The following is a 21,470-nucleotide window of genomic DNA, read 5'->3' as shown; positions in this document are numbered from 1 at the left end:
GAAGTACGGATAGGACTTCAGTAGCATCGGCGCCTCTTCAGGAGAACAGTTACTGTGATAATGCATGTTGGCCCCTCGCCTAATAGCTGAGCTGACTCTTCACGTATTTTGGCAGGGGTGGAATTACTAGGAATGATGGTTTTGGGTGGATGTGGATGTGGACCTGCTTGCTCAGCAGCTGGCAGGAATCCAGAGGCAGGCTTTGCCCCTTGACATTTAATACAGGGCAAAGGATATCTGTAGGTAGGTACCTGCCAAATGGAGAGTTGTACAGCTTTATGCCAGTCAGTCAGTCTTCGAATGGGTTACTTTGTCCAGGTGGGGTGTCATGAGATGTGACAGATATTCCCTGAATCTTCATTCCTGATTCTAAAATATGATTTTGAAGCTGTTAAGTATTATAAAGGACGAGCAGCACTCAATATATTTAGTAAACCAGTTTATTTACATAATACATATTTTGCCATGCAGCTTGCGAATCACACTCAGCTGAATAATGAAGAAGACAAGCACTATCTTGCTATTTAAAATTGCCTTTATATAGAAAGATAATTGTCTCTCAAATGAGTTAACTATAACCTTATAAATCACTATAGACAATTTAAAACAGCCATGGATAATTTTTAAATGTAAAGTCTGTCAGTAAAGAGCTTTTACATAGGTAAAATTAAAACCAGTCCTTTTAGTACTGTAGCTGAATGGAGTACTTTAATCTTATTTTAATAAATCTAGTAAAATAAAAAATAAATATACATTATTACAAGGCTCAGATTTGTAGTCAATTTTTAAATAGTTATTCTTTAATGTTAACAGTGTCTTAAAATTTTTTCCAGTAGTAATGTGCACACAGTAGGTGGTCAATAAATGCTGATATACAGAAGTGTTTATAGTTAACAGCAATCCACATTCATCCCCTACATTATAATAAATACATCATAGTAAAGATAGGAATGAGAAAGGATAGCTTTCTTACAATATTTAACACTTTCATGAAAAGATGAAATGTTTACATGGTATAATTCTTACAGTAAGAACTTTTGTACTCAAAAAACAGTCTTAAACACATTATGTTCTTTTTATCTGTTAATCCAGATGACAAGTACTAAATAATACACTACAACAAAAAAGAATATTTTTAAAAATTAAAACTGGAGGTTCAATATGTTTTTGAGAAGACTTTATAACAAAAATGGTCCCTGACCTAAAATAACTAGACTGCTCCTTCATTTTTAAATTAATTGTAAATAGTGTATTTTGTTTGGCCAAAATGAAAAAAATATCTATTTAAAAGCAATAATATCATGCAAGCCAATAAGGGATGCTTTAGGGAAAATATATCCTATTATCATTACACTAGAATCTTCAATATTTAGCACATGAATAAAATTTGTGGCCTTATGCGATAAGAAAGCCATCTTCAAAGTAGTACTCCATCAAAACACAGTGTGTCCTTGGCATACTGGGAAAATTCTCTTTGCTGAGATCCTAGCATGGGGAATTATATTCCAAAAACACTACACTGAAAAAAATACAAAATTTTATAGATGCATAAACTGAGGCACATTAAAGTTAACATTCCTAGTATCAGATGTACAAATGGCATTTTGGGAATATACCTCACCATCAATCAACATTTCTGATATTTAGGAATTCCAAGGTTCTGAAGATATACCAATATTTAAAGCAGTTCATGTCAACTCATTAAGAAACTTGGGTAATAGTTTATATTCCAATAAACAACATGTTTTTATGACTGACTGCTTTAAGGGATTTAATTTATGCATATGGAAAAGACCAAAGAAGAGGAGTGTCACATTGTGTGGTAGGGCATGGAGATCTATTTGTTAAGTATATACACTAAAATGCCCATTTAATTTTGCGGGCCCCCATATTAGTGTGTGTTGATACTCTGAGTTAGTATAATGCGAACACATGCATGAACAGAGAAAGACCAGAGCACAGGTGAATAAGCTGCCATGAAATGGGGCATTGGCATGACTGTTCTAAGGCGTAAGGTTCATTCGGGGTCAAGACTGGGCCACCTGGATTCTATGGCCTTGAAAGTAGCACCCATATAGCTGGGAACCCCCATCAGGAAATTCAGGATTGCAAATACAGAGGTGAAAGCTGCAGGGAGTTCGGAACCAAAAACCTGCAATCCACTGGCAAGAGTTCCATGGTTACATGGACTTAAATAATATTACTTGAAATTAAAAAGCTTCAATGGCTAATCACTTGGTTATCAGACTACAGAATTTATCACCTGATCACGTAGTTTTTATGGTGTCTGCTATCTGATGGGAAATGACAATGCAAGGTATTTTCGTCTTCTCAACATGTCTTTCAAGTTAAAGGAGAAGAGGTTTAAAACTTTTGTTCCAGAAAACTAACAAGTCCGATGTTCCGAGGGAGAAGGGAACCCACAGCTAATGGAAGTAACATCTTATCTGCCAGCTGCTCACAAACCATGTGAAGGCCAGTGACGATTCACAATCACTATCCTGGCTTGTGTTAAGCAGAGGCTGTCGTAACCCTCGCCTTGATGAGGCACTTGAACTTGATCATCTGCAGCAAATATTTTCTACCAAAGTAATCACACAGGATGACTCCATTTCAGAATGGAGGTGAGCCCTTCCTAAGGAAATGAAGCTGCTGGTAAGTAAAATGCATACTATTTCTACTCTGGTTTCACATTCACTGTTATTCAGACGTTTCTTTTGAATGCCAACTAATTTTCACTTCCTGTACAAGCAGCGGTTTAGTAGTTTTAAGGGCCTGTAAAGCAGTTACTATTACAGATTCCAAAGTGTATTTTCCCATTTTTATAAAGTATTACTCATGATATATTAAACAGGAAAAAAGGAAAAACTAATGGGAATCTTAGAAATATTGGGGTATACAAGTCCCCGTTACATATTGCTCAACAGCTGAACACAGCAGGCAGCCATACCTGAATTCACAGATGTGAAACATAGTCGGGACAAGGCTTGCTATGTCTGTACTGCATGACATACACTGTTGACTGGTGCCACCAATATAACATCACTACTGCAAGGATGTGCCATATTTGGTGGCTTGATCCGAGGTAGTTTAGTTGTCCTGGAAAGGAAGGTAGAAAAGAGTATTGACTGTAATATTTTGACATTAAAATAAAAAATTTTTTATCTCTGGCCTTGAAAATATGACTTGGCAGCAAAAAGATTTTGGTAGTCTCAGAACTCCTAGAAACTGACTTGAAATTAAGACCCAAATATTTTTTAAGAAAGGATGAATTCATATTTGAGTCTGATTTTAAGGTTTTATTCATAAGTACTCTGGTGAATTTTAGAAATATTATTCCAAATGCGTTTTCAAAAATCTGACTTGGTTAATTTCAGAAATTTGACCTTTAATCTCCCATGTCTCAACTTATATCTGGTGAAGCTAAAACATTCCATGAGAGAAGCAAAGGAGACTGGTGCTACAGATCACAGAGGGAGCTGATAGGAAGCAGATACACTGCTGTGTTTGGCTGTGAGTCAGCTAGAAGCACGTTTTTATTTCAAGCAGCTGTGTAAAGACAAAGCTCAAAACTGCATCTTGAGCTATCAGACTAATGAAATAATCTGCAAAATGTAATTAGTGATGGGTTAATTAAGGTTGGGTTAGTTCACATACAACTTAGAACTATTTCTCTTTGTGGTTAAAGGTTAAATTCCAGGAGATTAAATCATTAACATGTGGGAAGCTTCTTGAAAAATAAAATACAGAACTATGAAAATTTAAATGTAAATAACTTTTTCTTACTCTGTGTTTGTATGATCATGTAATGTAAATATCTCTAACCTTTCTCTCTTTTTCTTACCAAGAAAAATAATCAGTACACTACGTAGATTTTAAAGTGTAAGTCAACAGAATTCCTTCTGAAGGGGTTCTTAGCCCTTTTTTCTGTGTCACGGACCCCTTGACAGGCTAATGAAGCCCATAGATTCATTTTTTAAAAACCTAAAATACAGAGGATTAAAAAGAAAACTGATTATATTGTTATACGAGAATCATAGATCTACTAAATTCTGTCCATGGACACCTGAGGGATGCTTGGACTTATCAGATACCATTGTGATGTTTATATTCTGTTAAAAATATACCCTGAGCGGAAATTAAGTTCTTAAGTATAAATTTGTTTTTGTGTGTTTTTTCTAAATATGTTTTTACTGACTTTTAGAGAGGAAGGAAGAGGGAGAAAGAGAAATATTGATGGGTCACCCTGTCCCTTACTAAACCACCTGTTTCACTTGTGAGACTGGGGTTGAGGGACATCGTTATAACGGCTGACGTTTACTAAGTGCTCAGTACTGGTGAGGCAATGTGCTAAATGTAATCCTCACAGTAACACCAAGAGAGAAACTATAATCTCCATGTTTCAGATGAGGAAACGGGAGATGAGAAAATTTAACTTATTTAGCTCGTGCAGCTTGTAAGTGTCCATGTGGGGTCAGAATCCAAGCAGATGCCAGAGCTGACGCTCCTAAACAAGCAAACACATTTTGGAGGACACTGCTCACTCTATCCAGCGTCCTCTTAGTTATTTTCTATCCGAAGTTTTTTCTCTGGACTGAGGAACCAGGTAAATCTGTCCTCTTGAGTGACTAGCTTGTGTAAATCTTGCAGACATGAAGGCTCTTCACTTTTATTATTTTTGTGTTAGTGCTGGGTGCCAGGAGGCTGACAGCCAGATTGGTGGCCTGTCTCTATTTTGTAGAGCTTTGCGACGGGTAGGTAGGTATACTGTGAAGGGACCCCAAACCTGGCTCCTTTTCACTACCCTCTTATTTTCATTTGTCTCTTTTCTTATTGTAATGTCACACATCTCTCCATATATAAAGAATTATGTGGTGACTGATAATTAGTGCTCTGTAAAAACTGGTGGCTGGGATTCAGAAGCCTCTGTCACTAGTTCACAGTGTGAAATGGTGGTAACCACACCTACTGGACTCAATCCACACTGCGAGGAGGACAAGAAAAGTTTGTGAGAACCCTTTGAAAGTTAAAGTTGCAGCTAACATTGAGACTAGATGAACCATTCCATAACAATTGAAAAAGTAAATCTAAGTTTATACATCAACCATACATTTAGAATAAAGTTACACTCTGATCGCTGTAGGAGCAGCACCTACCTGGAAAGTACCGCTCTGGAACTTTGGAAATGTAGAATAGGAAAGCAAGCAGCGCGATCACGTACATCACAACCACGCGGGGCGCAAAGTCCTGAAAAGCAAAACACACTGTTCACAGGGCTGCCTGCTGTGACTGAAATCCCAATTTATATGAATCTAATTTACAGGTTGAATTCACAGGTGGAATTCATAGGTGGAATTCAAGTCTGTTAAATCTGAATTGCTTTGCAGACAGTCTCCAATAATAGAAACCCCACTGTTAACAGTGCAGAAAGCAGTCCACCAGAGCGGAACCTAGAGAGTGCCCTAAAAGGTTAGCGTGCTAAAGGAGCTAGAGCTTTAACAAGGGTGAAAGTCCTACATCAACAACCCTGTCTACAATACAGGTATTATATGGGTGGAGTGCATGTGGGATGGAGTTACCAGATGAGTAAGCTGACTAAAGACCAGGGACTTGGGACTGGAAAGGTCCAAGAGGTTTGGCCCAGTAACGAGGTCTGTCCCACCATCCCAGGAAAATGGTCCTGTTGAATACTATTATGGAGCAGTCCATCTCACAGCTCTCTTGGAAATCTTTTCCTTGCCCTAAGGCAATCAGCCAGCTTTCATTTATATACATTGTTCCTAATTCTGGCTATAAACCCAATTTACCAAGAAGCCAATTAAGAAAGACAAATTACTTTTCTTCCCTGTTCAAATTACTGAGAATTATCATGGCCCTCCCTAAATTCTGTATTCTCAGACTACTCAACTTAAGATTTCTCAAACATTATAGAACATGCCTCCACCTTACCTCCCAGAATTAGCCCTTCTGGAACTTTCATCTTTGGTTAAGTGTTTTTCTTTCCACCTCTTAAAAATTAGAGCTTATTGGAGAATTTCTCTGGAACTTGGGAAAGTTCCCATTTTTTTTTTTCTGAGTTCTCTAAAATCCACTGTCTTAATGGGTCTGGTTCTCTTTCTTTGTTGTTATAAACTTAAAAGGGATGTGTCACCTCATCCCAAAATTTTGGTCACTTCTATGTCAACAATCAGTTATTAATTTCTGGTCAGAATTAAATCTAGAGTAGTAGTTCCCTATTCTATTTTCTTTACTCATTTTCAGGAAATCGCAATTCTCAAAAAATAATGTTTTCACAGATATCAGGATCACTGAAGTTCCTCATCACTAGACTCTCATCTTCCTTCAATTTCCTAGTTAGGTCTAAAGTATCACCCTTGTCCTCAAGTTGGCGAAGTGGCCTGATGGATCCTATCACTCAATTCATTATATCACAGAACTTCCTGTTAGTTTTATACCCACGTGTGCTCTGTCACGGTGTTGCCAACTTCATGCAAGTATATGTAAGCCTACTACTAGTCCTCCACTTCTAAAGAAATCTGATTCTTTTGAGTACAACCTGTATTTAAATTCCCATATTCCAGACAAAGTTCCCACTGCAAAAAGTGTTCTGTGATTTCTGCTATTTGGGGGCATGTCTACTTCTGTTAAAATTTCCCAATTTTACTCTCTAGTGCATACTTACAGCATTTTTATATGGCTCTCTAAGAATGTCTTATTTCTAACCCTCTTTCTCAATGCTCCGGAGCTCTCACTGAGGTTCTCCCTGATGGACTCCCGCTGTGCTCCTGGAATAGCTTCTATTACTCTAACGGTTTCTGTTTCTCAGTATATTTTCCTTGGTGGGTGAAATATGCTTCCATGGCTCCAGCTACCAATACAATAATGATTTTCAAATCTTAATTACTAGTCTCAACCTCTAAACTAATTCTGTATCCCACAGGTCCCTCAAACTCAGCAGGTCCAAGAAAAAAGTCCTTCCCAACTCCTCCCCTCTACCCATAAATACAACACCCACCTGCTCCTACTTCTGTACTTGTGCCATCGCAGGCATCGTCCCTGCCTTAGCTGGCAAAGCCAGAGATGGTGAGTTCTCCTCCGCAGGTAAGGACCTGGGTGCTTACAGACTCAGGGGAACAGAGGGGGGATCGGAATGTATTATTTCACATGAGCTACCTAAGAACCAAATGGTACGTACACTTCTCTTCCTGCAAGGTGCTTATCTGTGCAGGTGTGAAAGTTAGGGCATCATTATGTATTATTTCACATGAGCTACCTCAGAACCAAATGGTACGTACACTTCTCTTCCTGCAAGGTGCTTATCTGTGCAGGTGTGAAAGTTAGGGCATCATTATGGAATTAGAAATATGCTCTCAAGGGACAAAGACCCAGCCACTTGGCCAGATTACGCTACTTTACCCAAAAGGAATTAAAAGGCCACAGAAAGTGGGGAAAATCGGGACTACATTCAACCTACCTGTACAATAGGAGCACCTATTCCTCCATTGAGCCAAACCCAGTGAAGAGTGGGAATTACTCCGTACCCCGAAACAGAGCAGAAGATGACGGAGCGCAGCCTCTGCCACTGCTGAGTGAGGTAACTGGGGTGGATCTGCGCGAAGAACACTGCCAGGATCATCGCCAGCACGGTGACCAGGTACACCTGGCGCCAGTACTGCAACGACAGGCAACCGGGTTTCCGGGTCATGGACAAGGGAAGGGACAAGGTCGTTTCGGCCTCTACAGTACACATTCTAAAGTACTGGCTTGGTATTTTCATTTCCCAACATGACTACCTTCCTTCTTTAAAAAAGTGCATGTTCCCTTACGACTTTTAGGTTTCTCAGGACGAGCTGCTTAGGGGACCACGTTTATCATAAAAAGCATTTCTGAGAACCTCCTCTATGCTAGGGACAATTTATGTCCCGTGGAAACAAAGAGGACTATGCCGCGGACTCGCCCAGTGGGTGAGCTCATGGACCATGGGAGGAGCAGGCACATAAATCATGGTCACAGTCTAATGAGAGGTCCCGCAACCGCGTCACCAGCAGATGCCGCCGACCCACGGGGAGCGATTAGTGTTACCGGGAGAGGCTAAAGAATGCCGCACAGAGGAGACGGCACCTAAGCTGGGTCTTGAGGAATGCACACGATTTCGTGGGGAGAAGAAGCGCCCGGGCAAGAGCAGCACGCGCGGCCCCGTGCGGTGGGAACGCTTGGGAAGGAGGCCGGGGCCAAGCATCTGGAACTCCCCAGGTGGGCACTGTGGGCAGGTGGAGTTCTTGGAGAACGGGAGGGCACGGTGGCTCTTCCAACTGGCTTATCAGAAAGGAAACGAACGGTGATGTAGAAAAGAATGAGGTGACGGCGACAGGTGTTAGAACCACCGACTCAGTAAGGGAATGAGGCTTGGGTTCCTGCTCAACAAGGAAGCTGGGTATGGGCGCCCGACTCAGGAGGCATTTCTGAAGTCTCATTGGCTGCTTGGATGGGAGAGAGCAGCAGGGATGTGGCACTGTTTCTAGTGTGAAAGGCCACATATGTCGCTTCTATCAATGGAGAAAATGAACACAGATGAACCAAATGGAGTGTGTGTGTGTGTGTGTGGGGGGGGGAAGAAAACGGGGGGCATGAAACAATGTTCATTAAAAATATATTAGGTTTGAAGGGCTTATAGAATATTTAGGTTTCTAGATGAGCAGCTGAAAACCTCATCTTGAGGCTCGTAAGTTAGCATCTCATAGGACAGAGTTCATAATCTGGGCTCCAAAGACTTCTGTGGAGCTATTCACTTCCTGAAATCACACATCAAACTGGTTGGTTGGTTTGTGCCCAAATGTACATTCTTCTGGACGGAGGGTCCATAGTATGCAATCTCATTCTCAAAGCAGCCTGTGTTCCTTAAAAGGCAAAGAGCCACTACGGCAAGTGAGCATTTAGAAAAGATTAGATACCAGAGAGGGAAGAAAAAGTTTCCTTTAAATGATCACGGGCTGTATTAGCTTTAGTAGTTCTCCTTTCTCTTTAATCTATCCTGGACTTCTAGTTTTTTCCAAAGAGATTTACAAAAAGTGCTTGACTAATCTTTGATTATCTGACATGTTTACAAAGAGGTAAGCAGAAAACAAGTTTCAGAGAAACAGAGTAAGATAAGCGAAAGAACTCACATAGTACATGACTGTCCTCACCAAGCTCCTACTTTGCATGTGCCCTTTCAGTTTTTTAATGATGTAAACAGTTTCATGCAAAACAGACAAGTTGCAAAGGCTAAGAAGACAGGAATAGATTTTACTACTAAAGTAAAATCAATGTATAACAAGTTAATTGCATATATATTTAATTATATGCTTATGTTCCAAACTAATTAGGCCTAAAAAGCAAATGGCTCACATATAAGTGGCTATAATTAACATACACTCTTACATTCACACCAGATTTATGACTTTTCTCTTTGCTAGTTTTACGCTGCTGTTGTGTTGACAGTTCTCTGTCACTGTGTAGCGACAGAGGTCTACACAAAACTCTTCTGTTTCTTCTGTCAGTTAATTGTGTGCTTATTCAGAATTTCAAAGAACAATGGCAAAAAAACACCAGGTCTACATGAAAGGTAGAATGAAAAATGTTTTAAATTACTTACATTATTACAATAAAATGCATAAAATACTCCAGAGACATAGCAGCCCAGTATTCCAATAGAAATTCCTGCATAATCTAATGCCATCCATCTTCGACAGGTTTTTTCTGATCTATGGCAGGAAAAAAGATGATAGCCCACAGAGCAAAGCATACAGACCTACAGAAAATAAAACAAAAATAAGTGAAAGTGAAACAAAAAGAAATTAAACCAACTCATGCACAATGCTCAGGGAAGTGGTTAATTCCAGGCCAGGCTTTCCGTTCACACACACCTGGACTTGGAGTTTAGCTCTGTGCTGTACAGTCAGGCAAACTATATTATTTCCCTAAGCCTCAGTTTCCCCATGGGTAAATGGGGATAACAATATATAGAGAAAGAAATTTAAAATCATAGCTATATTACAATATAAAAATTTAAATAGCACTATAGTAGGAAAATTGCGAATACAAATGTTTTAAAAATATCTACTGAGGCTTATTTTGATCCATGAAGCAGTTTCCTTTTTAAAAAGTATTTACTATATAAGTAATACATGTTCTTAAAAAAAAAAAATCAAAGAACACAGAATTGTCCGATGTAAAAAAATAAACCCCTCCTGTTCAAATCTATCCTCGAAAGGTAGCCACTGATAAATTTACGTCCTTTCAGATATTTTCAATAAATATAGAAGTCCACACACACACAACACTGTATACCTTTTTAGATTAATCAAATGGAATCACATTAAACATTCTGTTCTGCAGTTTGCTTTTTTCATTTAAGATTTTTCATGCCTGTGTGAGATTTCATCGTATAGAGTTTACTTTTCAGTTAAATTAACATGGTTTTGTTGTGTCCAAGAAAAAATAATTATGACTTTTGTTTACTTTGTATGGTTGCCAAATGGAGAGCGAACTAATCTGATTCAGTGAGCTGCTCTGAAAACTGATAAGGGTTCTATGGCTGAATCCTCTGCAGACATGAAATACCTGCCACGTGTCGTGCACTGGGGACAAGGATGAAACCTTTACTCTCAGAGAGATTTTTCTGAAACAAGTGAATAAGTGGGGTGATGTGAGAAGTCCCGAAGGAAAAGTCCGTGCAGAGCGCAATGAGAAAATAGAAGAGGGTGGGCCCTGGCTCTGTGGGGATGTATTGGGGAGGTGGGAGTTGTGGGTAGAAACACCTAAACTGAGTGCTAAGAGGTAGATCTGGTGTTAAATTAAGAACATAAATAAAGCTGTGCACATTTTTATGGAGAGGTCCACAGGAAAGGCAGTGTATTGAGGAAAAAGAACCATTAAGGAGTGTCACATGGCCTTCATGACATGATTATGCTAAGTTCTATATATCAAGGAATTTTAACTTCAGTACTATGAGCTAGGTGTGATACTACTAAAGATTTTCAGTGCATCCTTACAGAAAGGCTGAGACGAGGTCACAGGAGTAGCCCTGGGGAGCAATGACAAGAGCCCATACTAGGCCAGTGATAGTGGGGGTGGAGAAAACAGGACAGATAAACAACATGAAGCAGGTCAAATGGACACATTTGTAAGCAACTGCTAAGGTTGCTTACAATGGTCATCTAGCTCTTCTAGAATCTGGTCATTAAACCTAAGCAGTCGCCATAGCCTCAATATCAAAATTCAAAACAATGTACCTAGTCACCATCTCATTTCTTCATCCAGTCTAAAACCCTTACTGGTCCATGGCTTTGGCTACTGAGCTACGAGTCGGTTTACTGACTCAACTTCACATAATTCTAAGCAGCTTGGTTATTTGCTTTTTCACATTATCTTTGAGATTAAATACAGTAAATCCAGAAAATATCAAGGTATATATCTCACTGAAAGGGAAAGATCTCATTGTCACAATGCTGACTGACACAAAACAGCCTGCAGAGATGCTCGCAGCTTGGAAATAGGCAGGCAGGCGGCAGGTGTGAGGCGGCTGTGCTTGCTCAGATGTTGGGGGGATTTTAACCCAAATTGCACAGGTGGTTCCCTCTGGGAAGTGGAATGTCAAGTGACTTTTACTTACTTCCATGTACTTTTTTGTTTGCTTGAATTTCTCCATGAGTATATCTTACAGGGATAATAAAAAACAACAATAAAGCTAATTTCTTTGTGAACAATAAAAGAGGAAAAAACTACAGTATCAAAGGGGAAGTACAATATACAGTGTTAATGGAGAGCACTGGGTTTTTAAAAAGTGTTAAAAACATACTTGGTATGTCCCGTTTTAAAAGGGATATCTTATTGTTTGAGTTCCTTAGGAAATTGACTGAAAAATTATCTGGCAATCCGATTATGTTTCAGTTCCTTCTGTGGAACATCCCCCCCATCGGGCAAACAGGTAACTAGAGTGTGACCTCCCACATCTAAGCCCCTTGGCCCAGGGACCAGGCATTTCAGGATCTGGTTCCCGCGCTCCAGCCTCATCTTTCTCCATTCTCCTAGGCTCCTAGGCAAGTCCGAAAGTGCTAAGCTGTCTCTAGCTTCTGGGCCTTTACAGAAACAACTTTTTTCTACTTAAATGCCCTCCTCATTCTCCCTTCTGCCCTCCTACCTGAGTGACCTGATCTTTATGACAGGTTGGTTTTGTTCAGCACTGTATTCCTGATGCCCATCTTAGTACCTGGATTTAGATAGAAGGGATTTAAAAATATTTGTTGAACTGAATGTAAATGAACTGAATCTAGGGAAAGACGTTCTCAGCTAAGACAGAAAGACCTCTGGGAAAGTTCAGAGCCCCTGAAATCGCATTCTGTTACTCAGAATGTACTCTGGTTGGCGGGAAAGCATTGAGTATATAAAATGGGTAAAAGTGAAAAGAGAAAAAAATGTCATGTTTTAAAAATTAAACGTAAATCAATATTAATACATTTATTCATGGTTTACCATGCTGCCTGCCAATTCTAAGAATTTGGGAAAACTGGGTGAACAAATTATAAATATAATTTCATAAAAGTAAAAAGTAGGGAAGATGCACTCATTTGTCTTCAGCAAGTTTTACAGTAGGTAACAAAAAGATAATTGCACTGCCAGTTAGGAGAACAGGATTTTACTGTAATGCTGACTAATCCTGGGCAGATCACTGTAATACTTTAGGTGTTTCTTTATTGGCAGATTTTTTTTTTAACTATTTCATCTTTATAATTGTGCAATAAATTGTTTTCTTAGGCCAATATGAAAACTAACATGTTTTCCCTGAACTAACATCAGCTGTGTCTGGGTGGTGATGGGATAAAGGGCAGGCCTAAGGGTAGAGGAAAACATGTGGGTTCCTCAAAGTAGATAATATCCATTAACTAACAGGAGAGTACAAACCAGTTTTGCTTATTAATGGTTATTAAGAGCACCTCAGTCTATGTTAAGATATACCTAAAAATTTATAAAAAATTATTCATTGTAAAACTAGCAATGGATTCTAAGAGATATCTAGGCTTCAATCAGGACAAAAATTAAACCTGAGAAAAAGTATACTTTAACTAATACTTAACAGGAAAAGTAATTTTCTAATAATGATAACAACACAAAATACAGACTATTCTTTCCCTGAAAGAGCTTTAAAATATGATTCCAGAAGCTAGAATTCTAAAAACAAAAATGGTGGGGGGGCAGATTTTCTGATGTGTTTCTTAGTCATTTAAATCTAAAGTTTTAACTTGAGTCAAATGATGAAGGCCTGAAATTAAGTGATACATAATAAAGCAACATCTATGCAGCTGGCTTTCAGAGTCACCTTTTAAACCAATTAGCAACAGGTTAACTGTGGGGAGTGGTGGCCTACGTTTGGAGAAAGTGGGATAACACCTTTTTCTTTTCATTTTTATGATTTTCTGTACTTTCTGCATTTTTTTTAATTTAAAAAATGTCAACAGGATGTTGGTCCACATTTGTTTTCTTCTTTAGAATGATGTTTGCAAAACGATCAATTGGAACCTCTAAAGGCACTGTATAGACCTTAGAAGAAAAACAGAAGTCCTAAAGAACTAACAAACATAAGAGGTAGAGAGGAAGAGAAACTGAAAATTTGAAACCAGGCAAGTGTAAAAGGACCAAAGGAAACTAACATTAAAGCAATACAAATGATCATCAGCAAAGCAAGACATTAAAATTAGGATGGTATGGAAACAAGTACAGAAATTAGACGTATAAATAGGAAAAAGATGAGAAATTTTCTCAGGTTTTAAGCAGCCACTAGCATTCTACTTCAGCCAGAACATATAGTACAATCAGAGATTCGTATCCTCGTATTAACCTTAAAGCAGAGATGTCTACAAAGGGAAGGAGAAAAGGGAACAGATTTTCTCAATCTGTAAAACTTACTGGACTTCAAATTTACTCTAATCATAATATCCAAATACTTTGGGCGCGTGTCCTGTAAAGTGAGTACCCTAACCTGTCCCCTCTTCTGTGGTTTTTAAAGCAAGCCGTGGGCGTGAAGTGTCACCTGCCCCAGCCTGTCTGGCGAAAGCTCTCTCTCCCACTAACCGTGTTTGTGAAATGACTTACCTGGAAGCAGAAAAGGCAAATGGAACAAATTACAAAATCTTCTCTGGACGCACTTGCCGAAGGTAGCACATGTGTCATGTCATATATTCCCAGTGTGAAGAAGAGAAAGAAACCCAGCAAATGACTCCAGATGTTTACAGTCTCATTAGATAAAATAAACAAACTGGAAGACAAAAAACCCCCACGAAGTTCAGAATCATAGTAGCTCGCTCACTGTCAGCATTTTAAAGGTTGGGGACGATTTTTCTGGGCTATCTAACACTTGCTATTTTAACCCTTTCTTTGCTTTCCTAAATTTGGTAACATCATTTAGTTTAATTTTTCTTCAAGTTTTTGCACAACCAATCCTAGGCTCTTAGACCTTTTTTGGTGCTCACCTGTATTATCATATTGACAATTTTCTTCCTCTTACTAGAGTTATTTATGTATAAATTCCATCTCATCCTCCAGCCTGTTAACTCCCTGATGGCTGGCACCATTCATCTTTATGCCACCACTGTTTCAAGCTTGAATTACATGCTAAATGTCTACAGAAATAAATGCACAGATTAAAACTGGATATTAGCTAGCATGCTTTCCTGTTCAATAATAGGTATCTGGAAACCTAAGTGTTAGGTGCAAACTTAAAATACCTTTTAGTATTTGTTAACTACAGATACAAAATTAAATGGACTTGAGAGAAGCAGAATAAATACAAATTGATTCACTGGGAAGACCTTTAATAAGACAGGCATGCTGGAACAACTTTCAAACCATTGTTTTGAAACCACAGTTTCCAGGTGGCATTTTCTTTTAGGAACAATAGGAGGTTACTATTGCTGACTAACTGGTTTGAGTTTAAGTAGTTTTGGCAGCACAGGTTGGTGTACCACCCTGACAACAAGTCAAGAGGCCTACTGTCCCTTCAGCCCCTCTGCAACAAATTAGCTCTGTGATCATGAGCAAGTCATGTAACCTCAATGGCTTCAGTTTTTTCATCTTTAAAACAAGGGAGCTGGATTAGATGTTGCTACAAGACCTTTCCAGCTCCTTAATTTTGTGAAATGTTTTTCCTGTCGTGGATAGAACTCATCTGATTATCTATTAAAAGGTGACATCATGACTAAAAATTAAAATATTCTTGCATTTCTCTTGAAAAATATAATCTTTCTAAACTAAGTCTTTTACTTTCACTGTTTCAGAATCCTTACTAGTAAGCATTAACATTAACCTACTGAATTTGCAGCAGTCACCATGGTTCTTGTTTCCCCATGTTTACACAACAAAAGCAGCAGGGTCTCACACTATCAAACAAACAACAAGAATAAAGGGAATCTTGTATCATGAATTTCAGGCTTTATCTCATACAAGCATCAAGTATAAAGACTACTTATATTGTGTGTATGTACATAAGGAACAGGACGCAGGAATGTGAGGGGAACACATCTAACTACAAGTCTGCTTTGACAGTCAATACCATGCTCTCTGCCTGTTGCTTCAGAACTTTTCATTTTGTGAAGCTCAGTCTAACCTGATTAACTGAACTGACAGATACGATCTTGGCATGTTCCTTCCAGCTAACAGAGTATTGGCAGAACAGTTGTGACACAATACCTCTCCTTATATCTAAAATCTGTCCTGGTCATGCTTGACAGCTAAAAGAAGAGGGCAGCAGCTGAAACTGGAAAAGACCAAGCTGGTGAAAAGAGCATATAGAAGAATATCCCCAATAGAGGACATACTTTTATTCTGTGCAAAGTTAGGACCAGACTGTTCAGCTTCAAAATCAATAATCATCTTCATCATCATCATCGGTTTAGCTTTGAAGTCAATGGTCACGATGATAAGGCACCATTCATTGTGTGCTTAGGCCCTGTATAGGGTTTCACACATATAATCTCATTTAATCCTTACTGCTTTCCAAAGCAGATACTAGGAACACCCTCACTTTTACAAGTGGAGAAAAGAAGACTCCGAGAGGTTAACTTTTATTCAAGGTCCCACAGTTGTTAAGTGGCAGATCTGGACCCAAGGTTTTTTTTGACTCAACAGCTCAAGATCTAAAGCACTGTATTTCATTTCTCCATCTATAAGATCTGGGCTTTAATATCAGAATGCAGAGGAACACTGCTAGGTGGGTATAAACTATTTAAGGCAATTCACTACTTGCCCTATCCTTGTGGAAATTTACATCCACAGCAGGGCCCAGCTCTGATTTCTTGTGTAATAACTTACGCACAGGAGGCACTGGGGAGGGAAGGATTCCTTAGGATTCAAATCGTGAGGTCCTGTGGACCATCCATTCAAGTCAAGAAGGACTGGACAGTGATGTTACCATGTGACTGTGAGTCACAGAAATACTGTCAAGGCAGGGCAAAGGAACTGGGGAAAGACCATGCTGAAAAGACCAAGAATCAGACACGTGGCGGCTGCTTCAGCAATTCAACAGCCCCGATTCCAGCACTGGGGTTTCTCTCCACAGTGACCCGGAGCTAGCCAACCTCTGTATTTTAATTCTCTTAAAGCGGGGTCCTGTATTTAAGTACATACAATGAATTTTAACAGAAAGCTCTTCTAAGAATTAGAACACTAATTTTTCAGTTTTATCTTTTTAAACCCAGGTTTTCAAGAGGCTCTTGGAATTAAAGGGTTAGATGATGAAATTCAGAGTTGCTTCAGCAGTGCTCTAGTGGAGGGCGGTGCCCGTTATAGGCTCTCCTTGCCAAAGTGTCTGTCCTACACAGCGTTTGTCACTATGGCTATTATGCAATAGTGTGATTACCTTTTTAATGTGTGTCGCCCAGGCTGGACCTTGTATTAGCAGCTCTGGAGAGCAAGGGCCCTGCCTGTCTCTGCACCACCTGGAGAAGTGCCTGCCCCTCGCAGGGGCTCCACAGGGTCCCCTGAGCGAGTGAAGCAGGGGATCCTGTTACACACCTGACCCCAAACACCTGAATTTCCATAGGGCTGCCCTGAAAATACAGCTTAGGTATGCCCAGGGGCAAGTGTGGCCTGACCACTGTCAGTGGGGCGACTCCAACAGGGACCCCAGTACGCACCCAAAGGAAGAAAAGATGTAAAAGCCCCCTGTAAGCAGCGAAGGGGAGAGCTGGTCATTATGGCCACTGCTGCTATCAGCATTGTTGGGGACCAGGGGCCCGGCGGCGGAGGAGGGGAGCGAGGGAGGGGGTGGCAGAGGGACGGAGGAGGGCCCGGGCCGAGCGGGAAGCGGCGGGGACCGACCGAGCCCGCGCGTCCCCGGGGCTCCGTACCTTTTGATACACAGCCGGGAGGGCAGGTAGGCCCGGTAGCCGTCGGTGATGTACGGGTTGTCCTTGAGGGCCACGGGGATCTGCTCGTAGGTGTAGAGGCGGATGCCGCGGGGCACCAGCACCGGCCAGTACTGGTAGCTGCCCAGCTCGATGTAGTGCGCGCTCCTCAGCAGCTTCTGAGGCATCCTCCCCGGAGCAGCCCCGCCGGGAGCTCGCCCCGGCCCCGCCTCCCCGGGGAGGGGGCCTCGCCCGCCGCCCTCGCCCCCGCCCCCGCCCCGGAGCCACGGACGCCGCGCGAGGGGCTGCGACGCCCCGCTGCCCAGGCCCGGCTCTGAGCGCACACTGGCCGCCGCCGTCGGCGCCCAGACCCCGCCCCCTGACGTCAGCACGCCGCGCAGGCCCCGCCCCTGCCGTCGCCGGGGCCGCGGTGGCGCGCGCGCGGGGCCCACCCGCTCGGTGCTCCTGCTGCTTGGACGCTGCGGGGCGGCGGCGGCCGGCGTCTCTGAGGAAAGCGCGGACCTGCTCACGGGAATACGAGTGTTTTCATCTTTTTCTGTTTTTAACTACAAGCAGCAGTTGTTAAAGTTTGAAAAATCAAGGAGAAAAGACAACGAAGAAAAATAAGACCTCGAGGTAACTGTTCCCCGGTTACTTCATGCTTCAAATCTCACACAGTGTCAGAAGGGAGCTTCGAGGTTTCTAAGCGAAGGCCGGTCCTTTCAAGTGGTTGGAAACAGGAAACCTGTGCACATGGGACATTTTCCAAAATCGAGCACCCACTGAGACATAATGAAAGCCGCACCACAGTCAAAACACTACAGCCATTCAGAGTATGTCCTCAGACCAAACAATGAAACTAGAAATAAACCAGAAAACTAAAATCCCCTAAATGTCCGAAATTGAAACAAAACATAAATATTTAATGGGTTGATGAAGAAATCACAATGGAAATGAGAAAATCTACTGAACTAAATGATAGAGAACATACAAAACTTGGGGTGCAGCTAAAACAGTGCTTAGAGGAAAAGTTATAGCTTTGTTTCTGGTTATGAATTGTGATTCAAATGTTTATTCATAATGACAACGGCAAAACATTAGTTTTGTATCCATATATGTAGAACCCTTAGCCCATTGTTTGGCATACAATAATCACTCATGATACCTATTATTTCTTTGTTGTTATTATGTCAGTAATACTAGTTAAAGTTTGAGAGGCAGTGTGGCTTCATGATTAAACTCTGAGCTTTAAAGCCATACCACCTGGGTTTGAATTCTTGTACAACCATTTACTAGCTGTGTGTCCTTGTGCAAGTAATTAACCTCTTTGCGTATCAGTTTTCTTACTGGTAAAATAGGGATACTAACAATCCTCTGTGTTGTGAGGATTAAATGAGTGAATACATGTAATACTCTAAGGGAAGTGCTGCCATACTCTTAACACCCAACAAACACTAGCTATTATTAGAGTTCAAGGGAAGATATATTAATAGATAAAAGTGAAAAGATAAGTTGACTCAGTGGACTTAAATGTCATGTAAAGGAATTGAAATTTTTTGTTTAAGCCATGGAGCTAAAACTAATATTTGAAAGGGTACTGTGTACCCAGTATACTACCTCTGCTGGAGGTCACCGTGTACAGGAATTCTCATCTTCTAGTGGAGAAAATTCATACCCGAGAGTGCCTGCCACTCTCATAGATCCCTTCTGGGAGGTTCCTTCTTCATGTATTCTTGCTGGGACCACATGACATTACTTTGTGACCACTGCAGCTCCAAAGACAGATTAGTGGCTCATGCAATGTTCTGACACAAATGTCCATAAAGAGCAATCAATTTCTTTCTTGGGAATTTCACCTGGAGGTATGAGAAGAGAGCCTGTGGCCTGGTATTTGAAACAGAAATAGGAAGATCCCCAGAGGTGATCAGAGACAGAGAAAATAGCTGTGCTATAAAGGCAAGACACTAGAGTGAAGGGCTAAGGATGACAGCTGCTTTGATTGTTAAGAATATACCCATGGAACCTGTTGCAAAATAACTTCTGGACTGACTTCAACAATTTATAACCCATTTCAGTTCCCTCTAGTTAATTTCTGTTTAGTTTTTAAATTAAGCACTATTTAATGCTAAGCACTTAAAAAACACCATTTATGAAATGAATGGATAAATATGAAAAGATAGTTATAGCAACAATCCAGGTCGGAATCCTAGAGAGAGAGGTCTGTGAGTAAAACACCAAAGGAGCTCTTCCACTCAGGTCTGTAAGATAAGTGAAGCAGGTGCAACACTGCTTTGGGGCACCTCTAACAGGTAGTAAGGGAGCGGATGCAGTTCCCCACAAGATAACCGTGGAATTCTGGCACTTGGAGGGCTCTGCCTGTTTAGTCACGATGCCCGACAGAAGGCTTCAGCGGCATGCCTGGTGGAGGAATACACCTGGTGGAGTCTCCAGCACCTGGTGATCGGTGGGAGATCAACAGCTGCATTTGGCAGGAGACCTCAGTGCCCTTTAAGAGACAGGATGGGGGACACATCTTGGGTTTTAAAGACACTTGTGGTGGGGAGGGGGGGGAGGGAGTTCTCCAAGGAGCTGAACAGCCTGCATTCTCACATGGGCCCAAGATCCAGAAATTGAATTTTCATTGTTGCTGCATCCTACAGGCATGAATTTTGGGAAAACTTGGATTATGCCTTGTTTTATAGGATAATTTTCAGTGAGCTGGAGTGGAGAGACATGGGGGCTGCATGGAGCATTAGGTGAGTGAGAGAGTTTTTTCCTTCTTTTTGCCCCTCCCTCCCTCCCTCCCACCTTGTATATTCTTTTTGCATTTTTTACAACTCAGAAATGTTGGAGGGAGACTCACAGGTATTGGAATGGACACACCATGGCAGTTTATATTTACTGAGTTCCAACTCTATGCCACACATTTTCCTAGGCACTAAGGAAACAAAGATCTTTTAGAATAGTCAGTCATCTTTGCCAATCTCACCAGCATTGACATCTCGACCACTCCCTCTACTAAACTCTTTTTCCTGAACTTTTTGAATGATAAAAGTTACCCTCATGCATTTCTTGATGGTTTTGTCATCCAAGTGTTAATCGTTTGACACTTGACACTTTTAGTCTGCCCATTTTTTAAAAACTCTGTGTATCTTTTTTTCAAAGGTATAGATTCTCCTCTGCTTACAATTTATCTGTTTGCAGAATTGTGGTATAGTTCAGTATGTCACTCTGTCCTCTGTATTTTCTGCAAATTAGCAATAGGAGCCAGAGGCTTGGTCAGGCTCCTGTTTGATCCCTTTGGCAGGACTGTAGGTGGTAAGGTTCTTTCATCTGGAGGCACATGCTGTCTGGTGTTTGTCCTTTCTTGATGTTACATGCTATGATGTTCAGTGCCTAGATCCGTTAATTCATGGTGGTTGCAAAATAGTGAAAACAAAATTCTATCATTTTGTTTCCGTATGTTAACTGGAATAATTTTCATAAGCTGATATTCCTTATCTAATATTTCGTTACTCAGCGGTATAGTTCATATAGGAAAAGAAAAATGAAAGCTTGATTCTTTCATTTTATTTATCTAGGTTTCCAGATAGCGAGTTGGTTCCCTGTTATTGTTACAAGGTAACAAATTCAATTTTAAAAAATTACTTAGAACTCATGAATTTAAAGATATTTGATTGTTTTCAAAATATTGTTGTTCTTGTCTAAATTGATGCTTAAACTATTTCATTTTTGGTCAGTGGGAGCCTCTTCAAATTGGCTTCTGAGTTCTTACCACATGACCTTTGTAGTCTTTGATAGCTTCTTTCTATCTGATGTGTCAAGATGTTCCTGGCTTATCAGGTGCATTTACTGCTCCGTATTTGTAATCATTTACCCCCAGAAACCCTTGCAGTAGGATGAATTGTAGCCTTCAAAAAGATATGTTCGCGTCTTAAACCCTGGTACCTTGAACGTGACTTTATTTGAAAATAGTGCCTTTGCATGTGTAATTAAATTGAAGATCTCCAGGTCATCCTGGATTTAGTGCGGGCCCTAAATCCAATGACTGGTGATGTCCTCATAAAAGAAAGTGAAAAAGATTTGAGACAT

The 21,470-nt window shown here is 40.6% G+C and overlaps 1 protein-coding gene across 2 annotated transcripts; it reads right to left on the bottom strand.

Annotated features, from left to right (window-relative positions):
• Positions 1-282: 282 nt before the first annotated feature.
• Positions 283-17,566, bottom strand: PAQR3 (progestin and adipoQ receptor family member 3). Of its 2 annotated transcripts, XM_016213062.2 has the most exons (7): positions 17,382-17,566; positions 14,131-14,293; positions 9,635-9,790; positions 7,475-7,672; positions 5,157-5,247; positions 2,951-3,099; positions 283-369 (listed from the first exon to the last, which is right to left on the bottom strand). In XM_016213062.2, exons 1-6 carry the CDS (start codon positions 17,564-17,566, stop codon positions 2,957-2,959), a joined length of 936 nt encoding a protein of 311 aa, XP_016068548.1. In that variant the 3' UTR covers positions 283-369; positions 2,951-2,956. The 2 variants fall into 2 exon arrangements, with proteins under 2 accessions (XP_016068548.1, XP_016068547.1); XM_016213061.2 differs by lacking the exon at positions 283-369 and having other exon boundaries at positions 416-3,099.
• Between the last annotated feature and the right edge of the window lie 3,904 nt (positions 17,567-21,470).

The sequence above is a fragment of the Miniopterus natalensis genome, chromosome 1 (genome assembly GCF_054644295.1).
Source record: "Miniopterus natalensis isolate mMinNat1 chromosome 1, mMinNat1.hap1, whole genome shotgun sequence".
Lineage (NCBI taxonomy): Eukaryota > Metazoa > Chordata > Mammalia > Chiroptera > Miniopteridae > Miniopterus > Miniopterus natalensis.
This window is presented reverse-complemented; position numbering and strand designations above follow the sequence as displayed.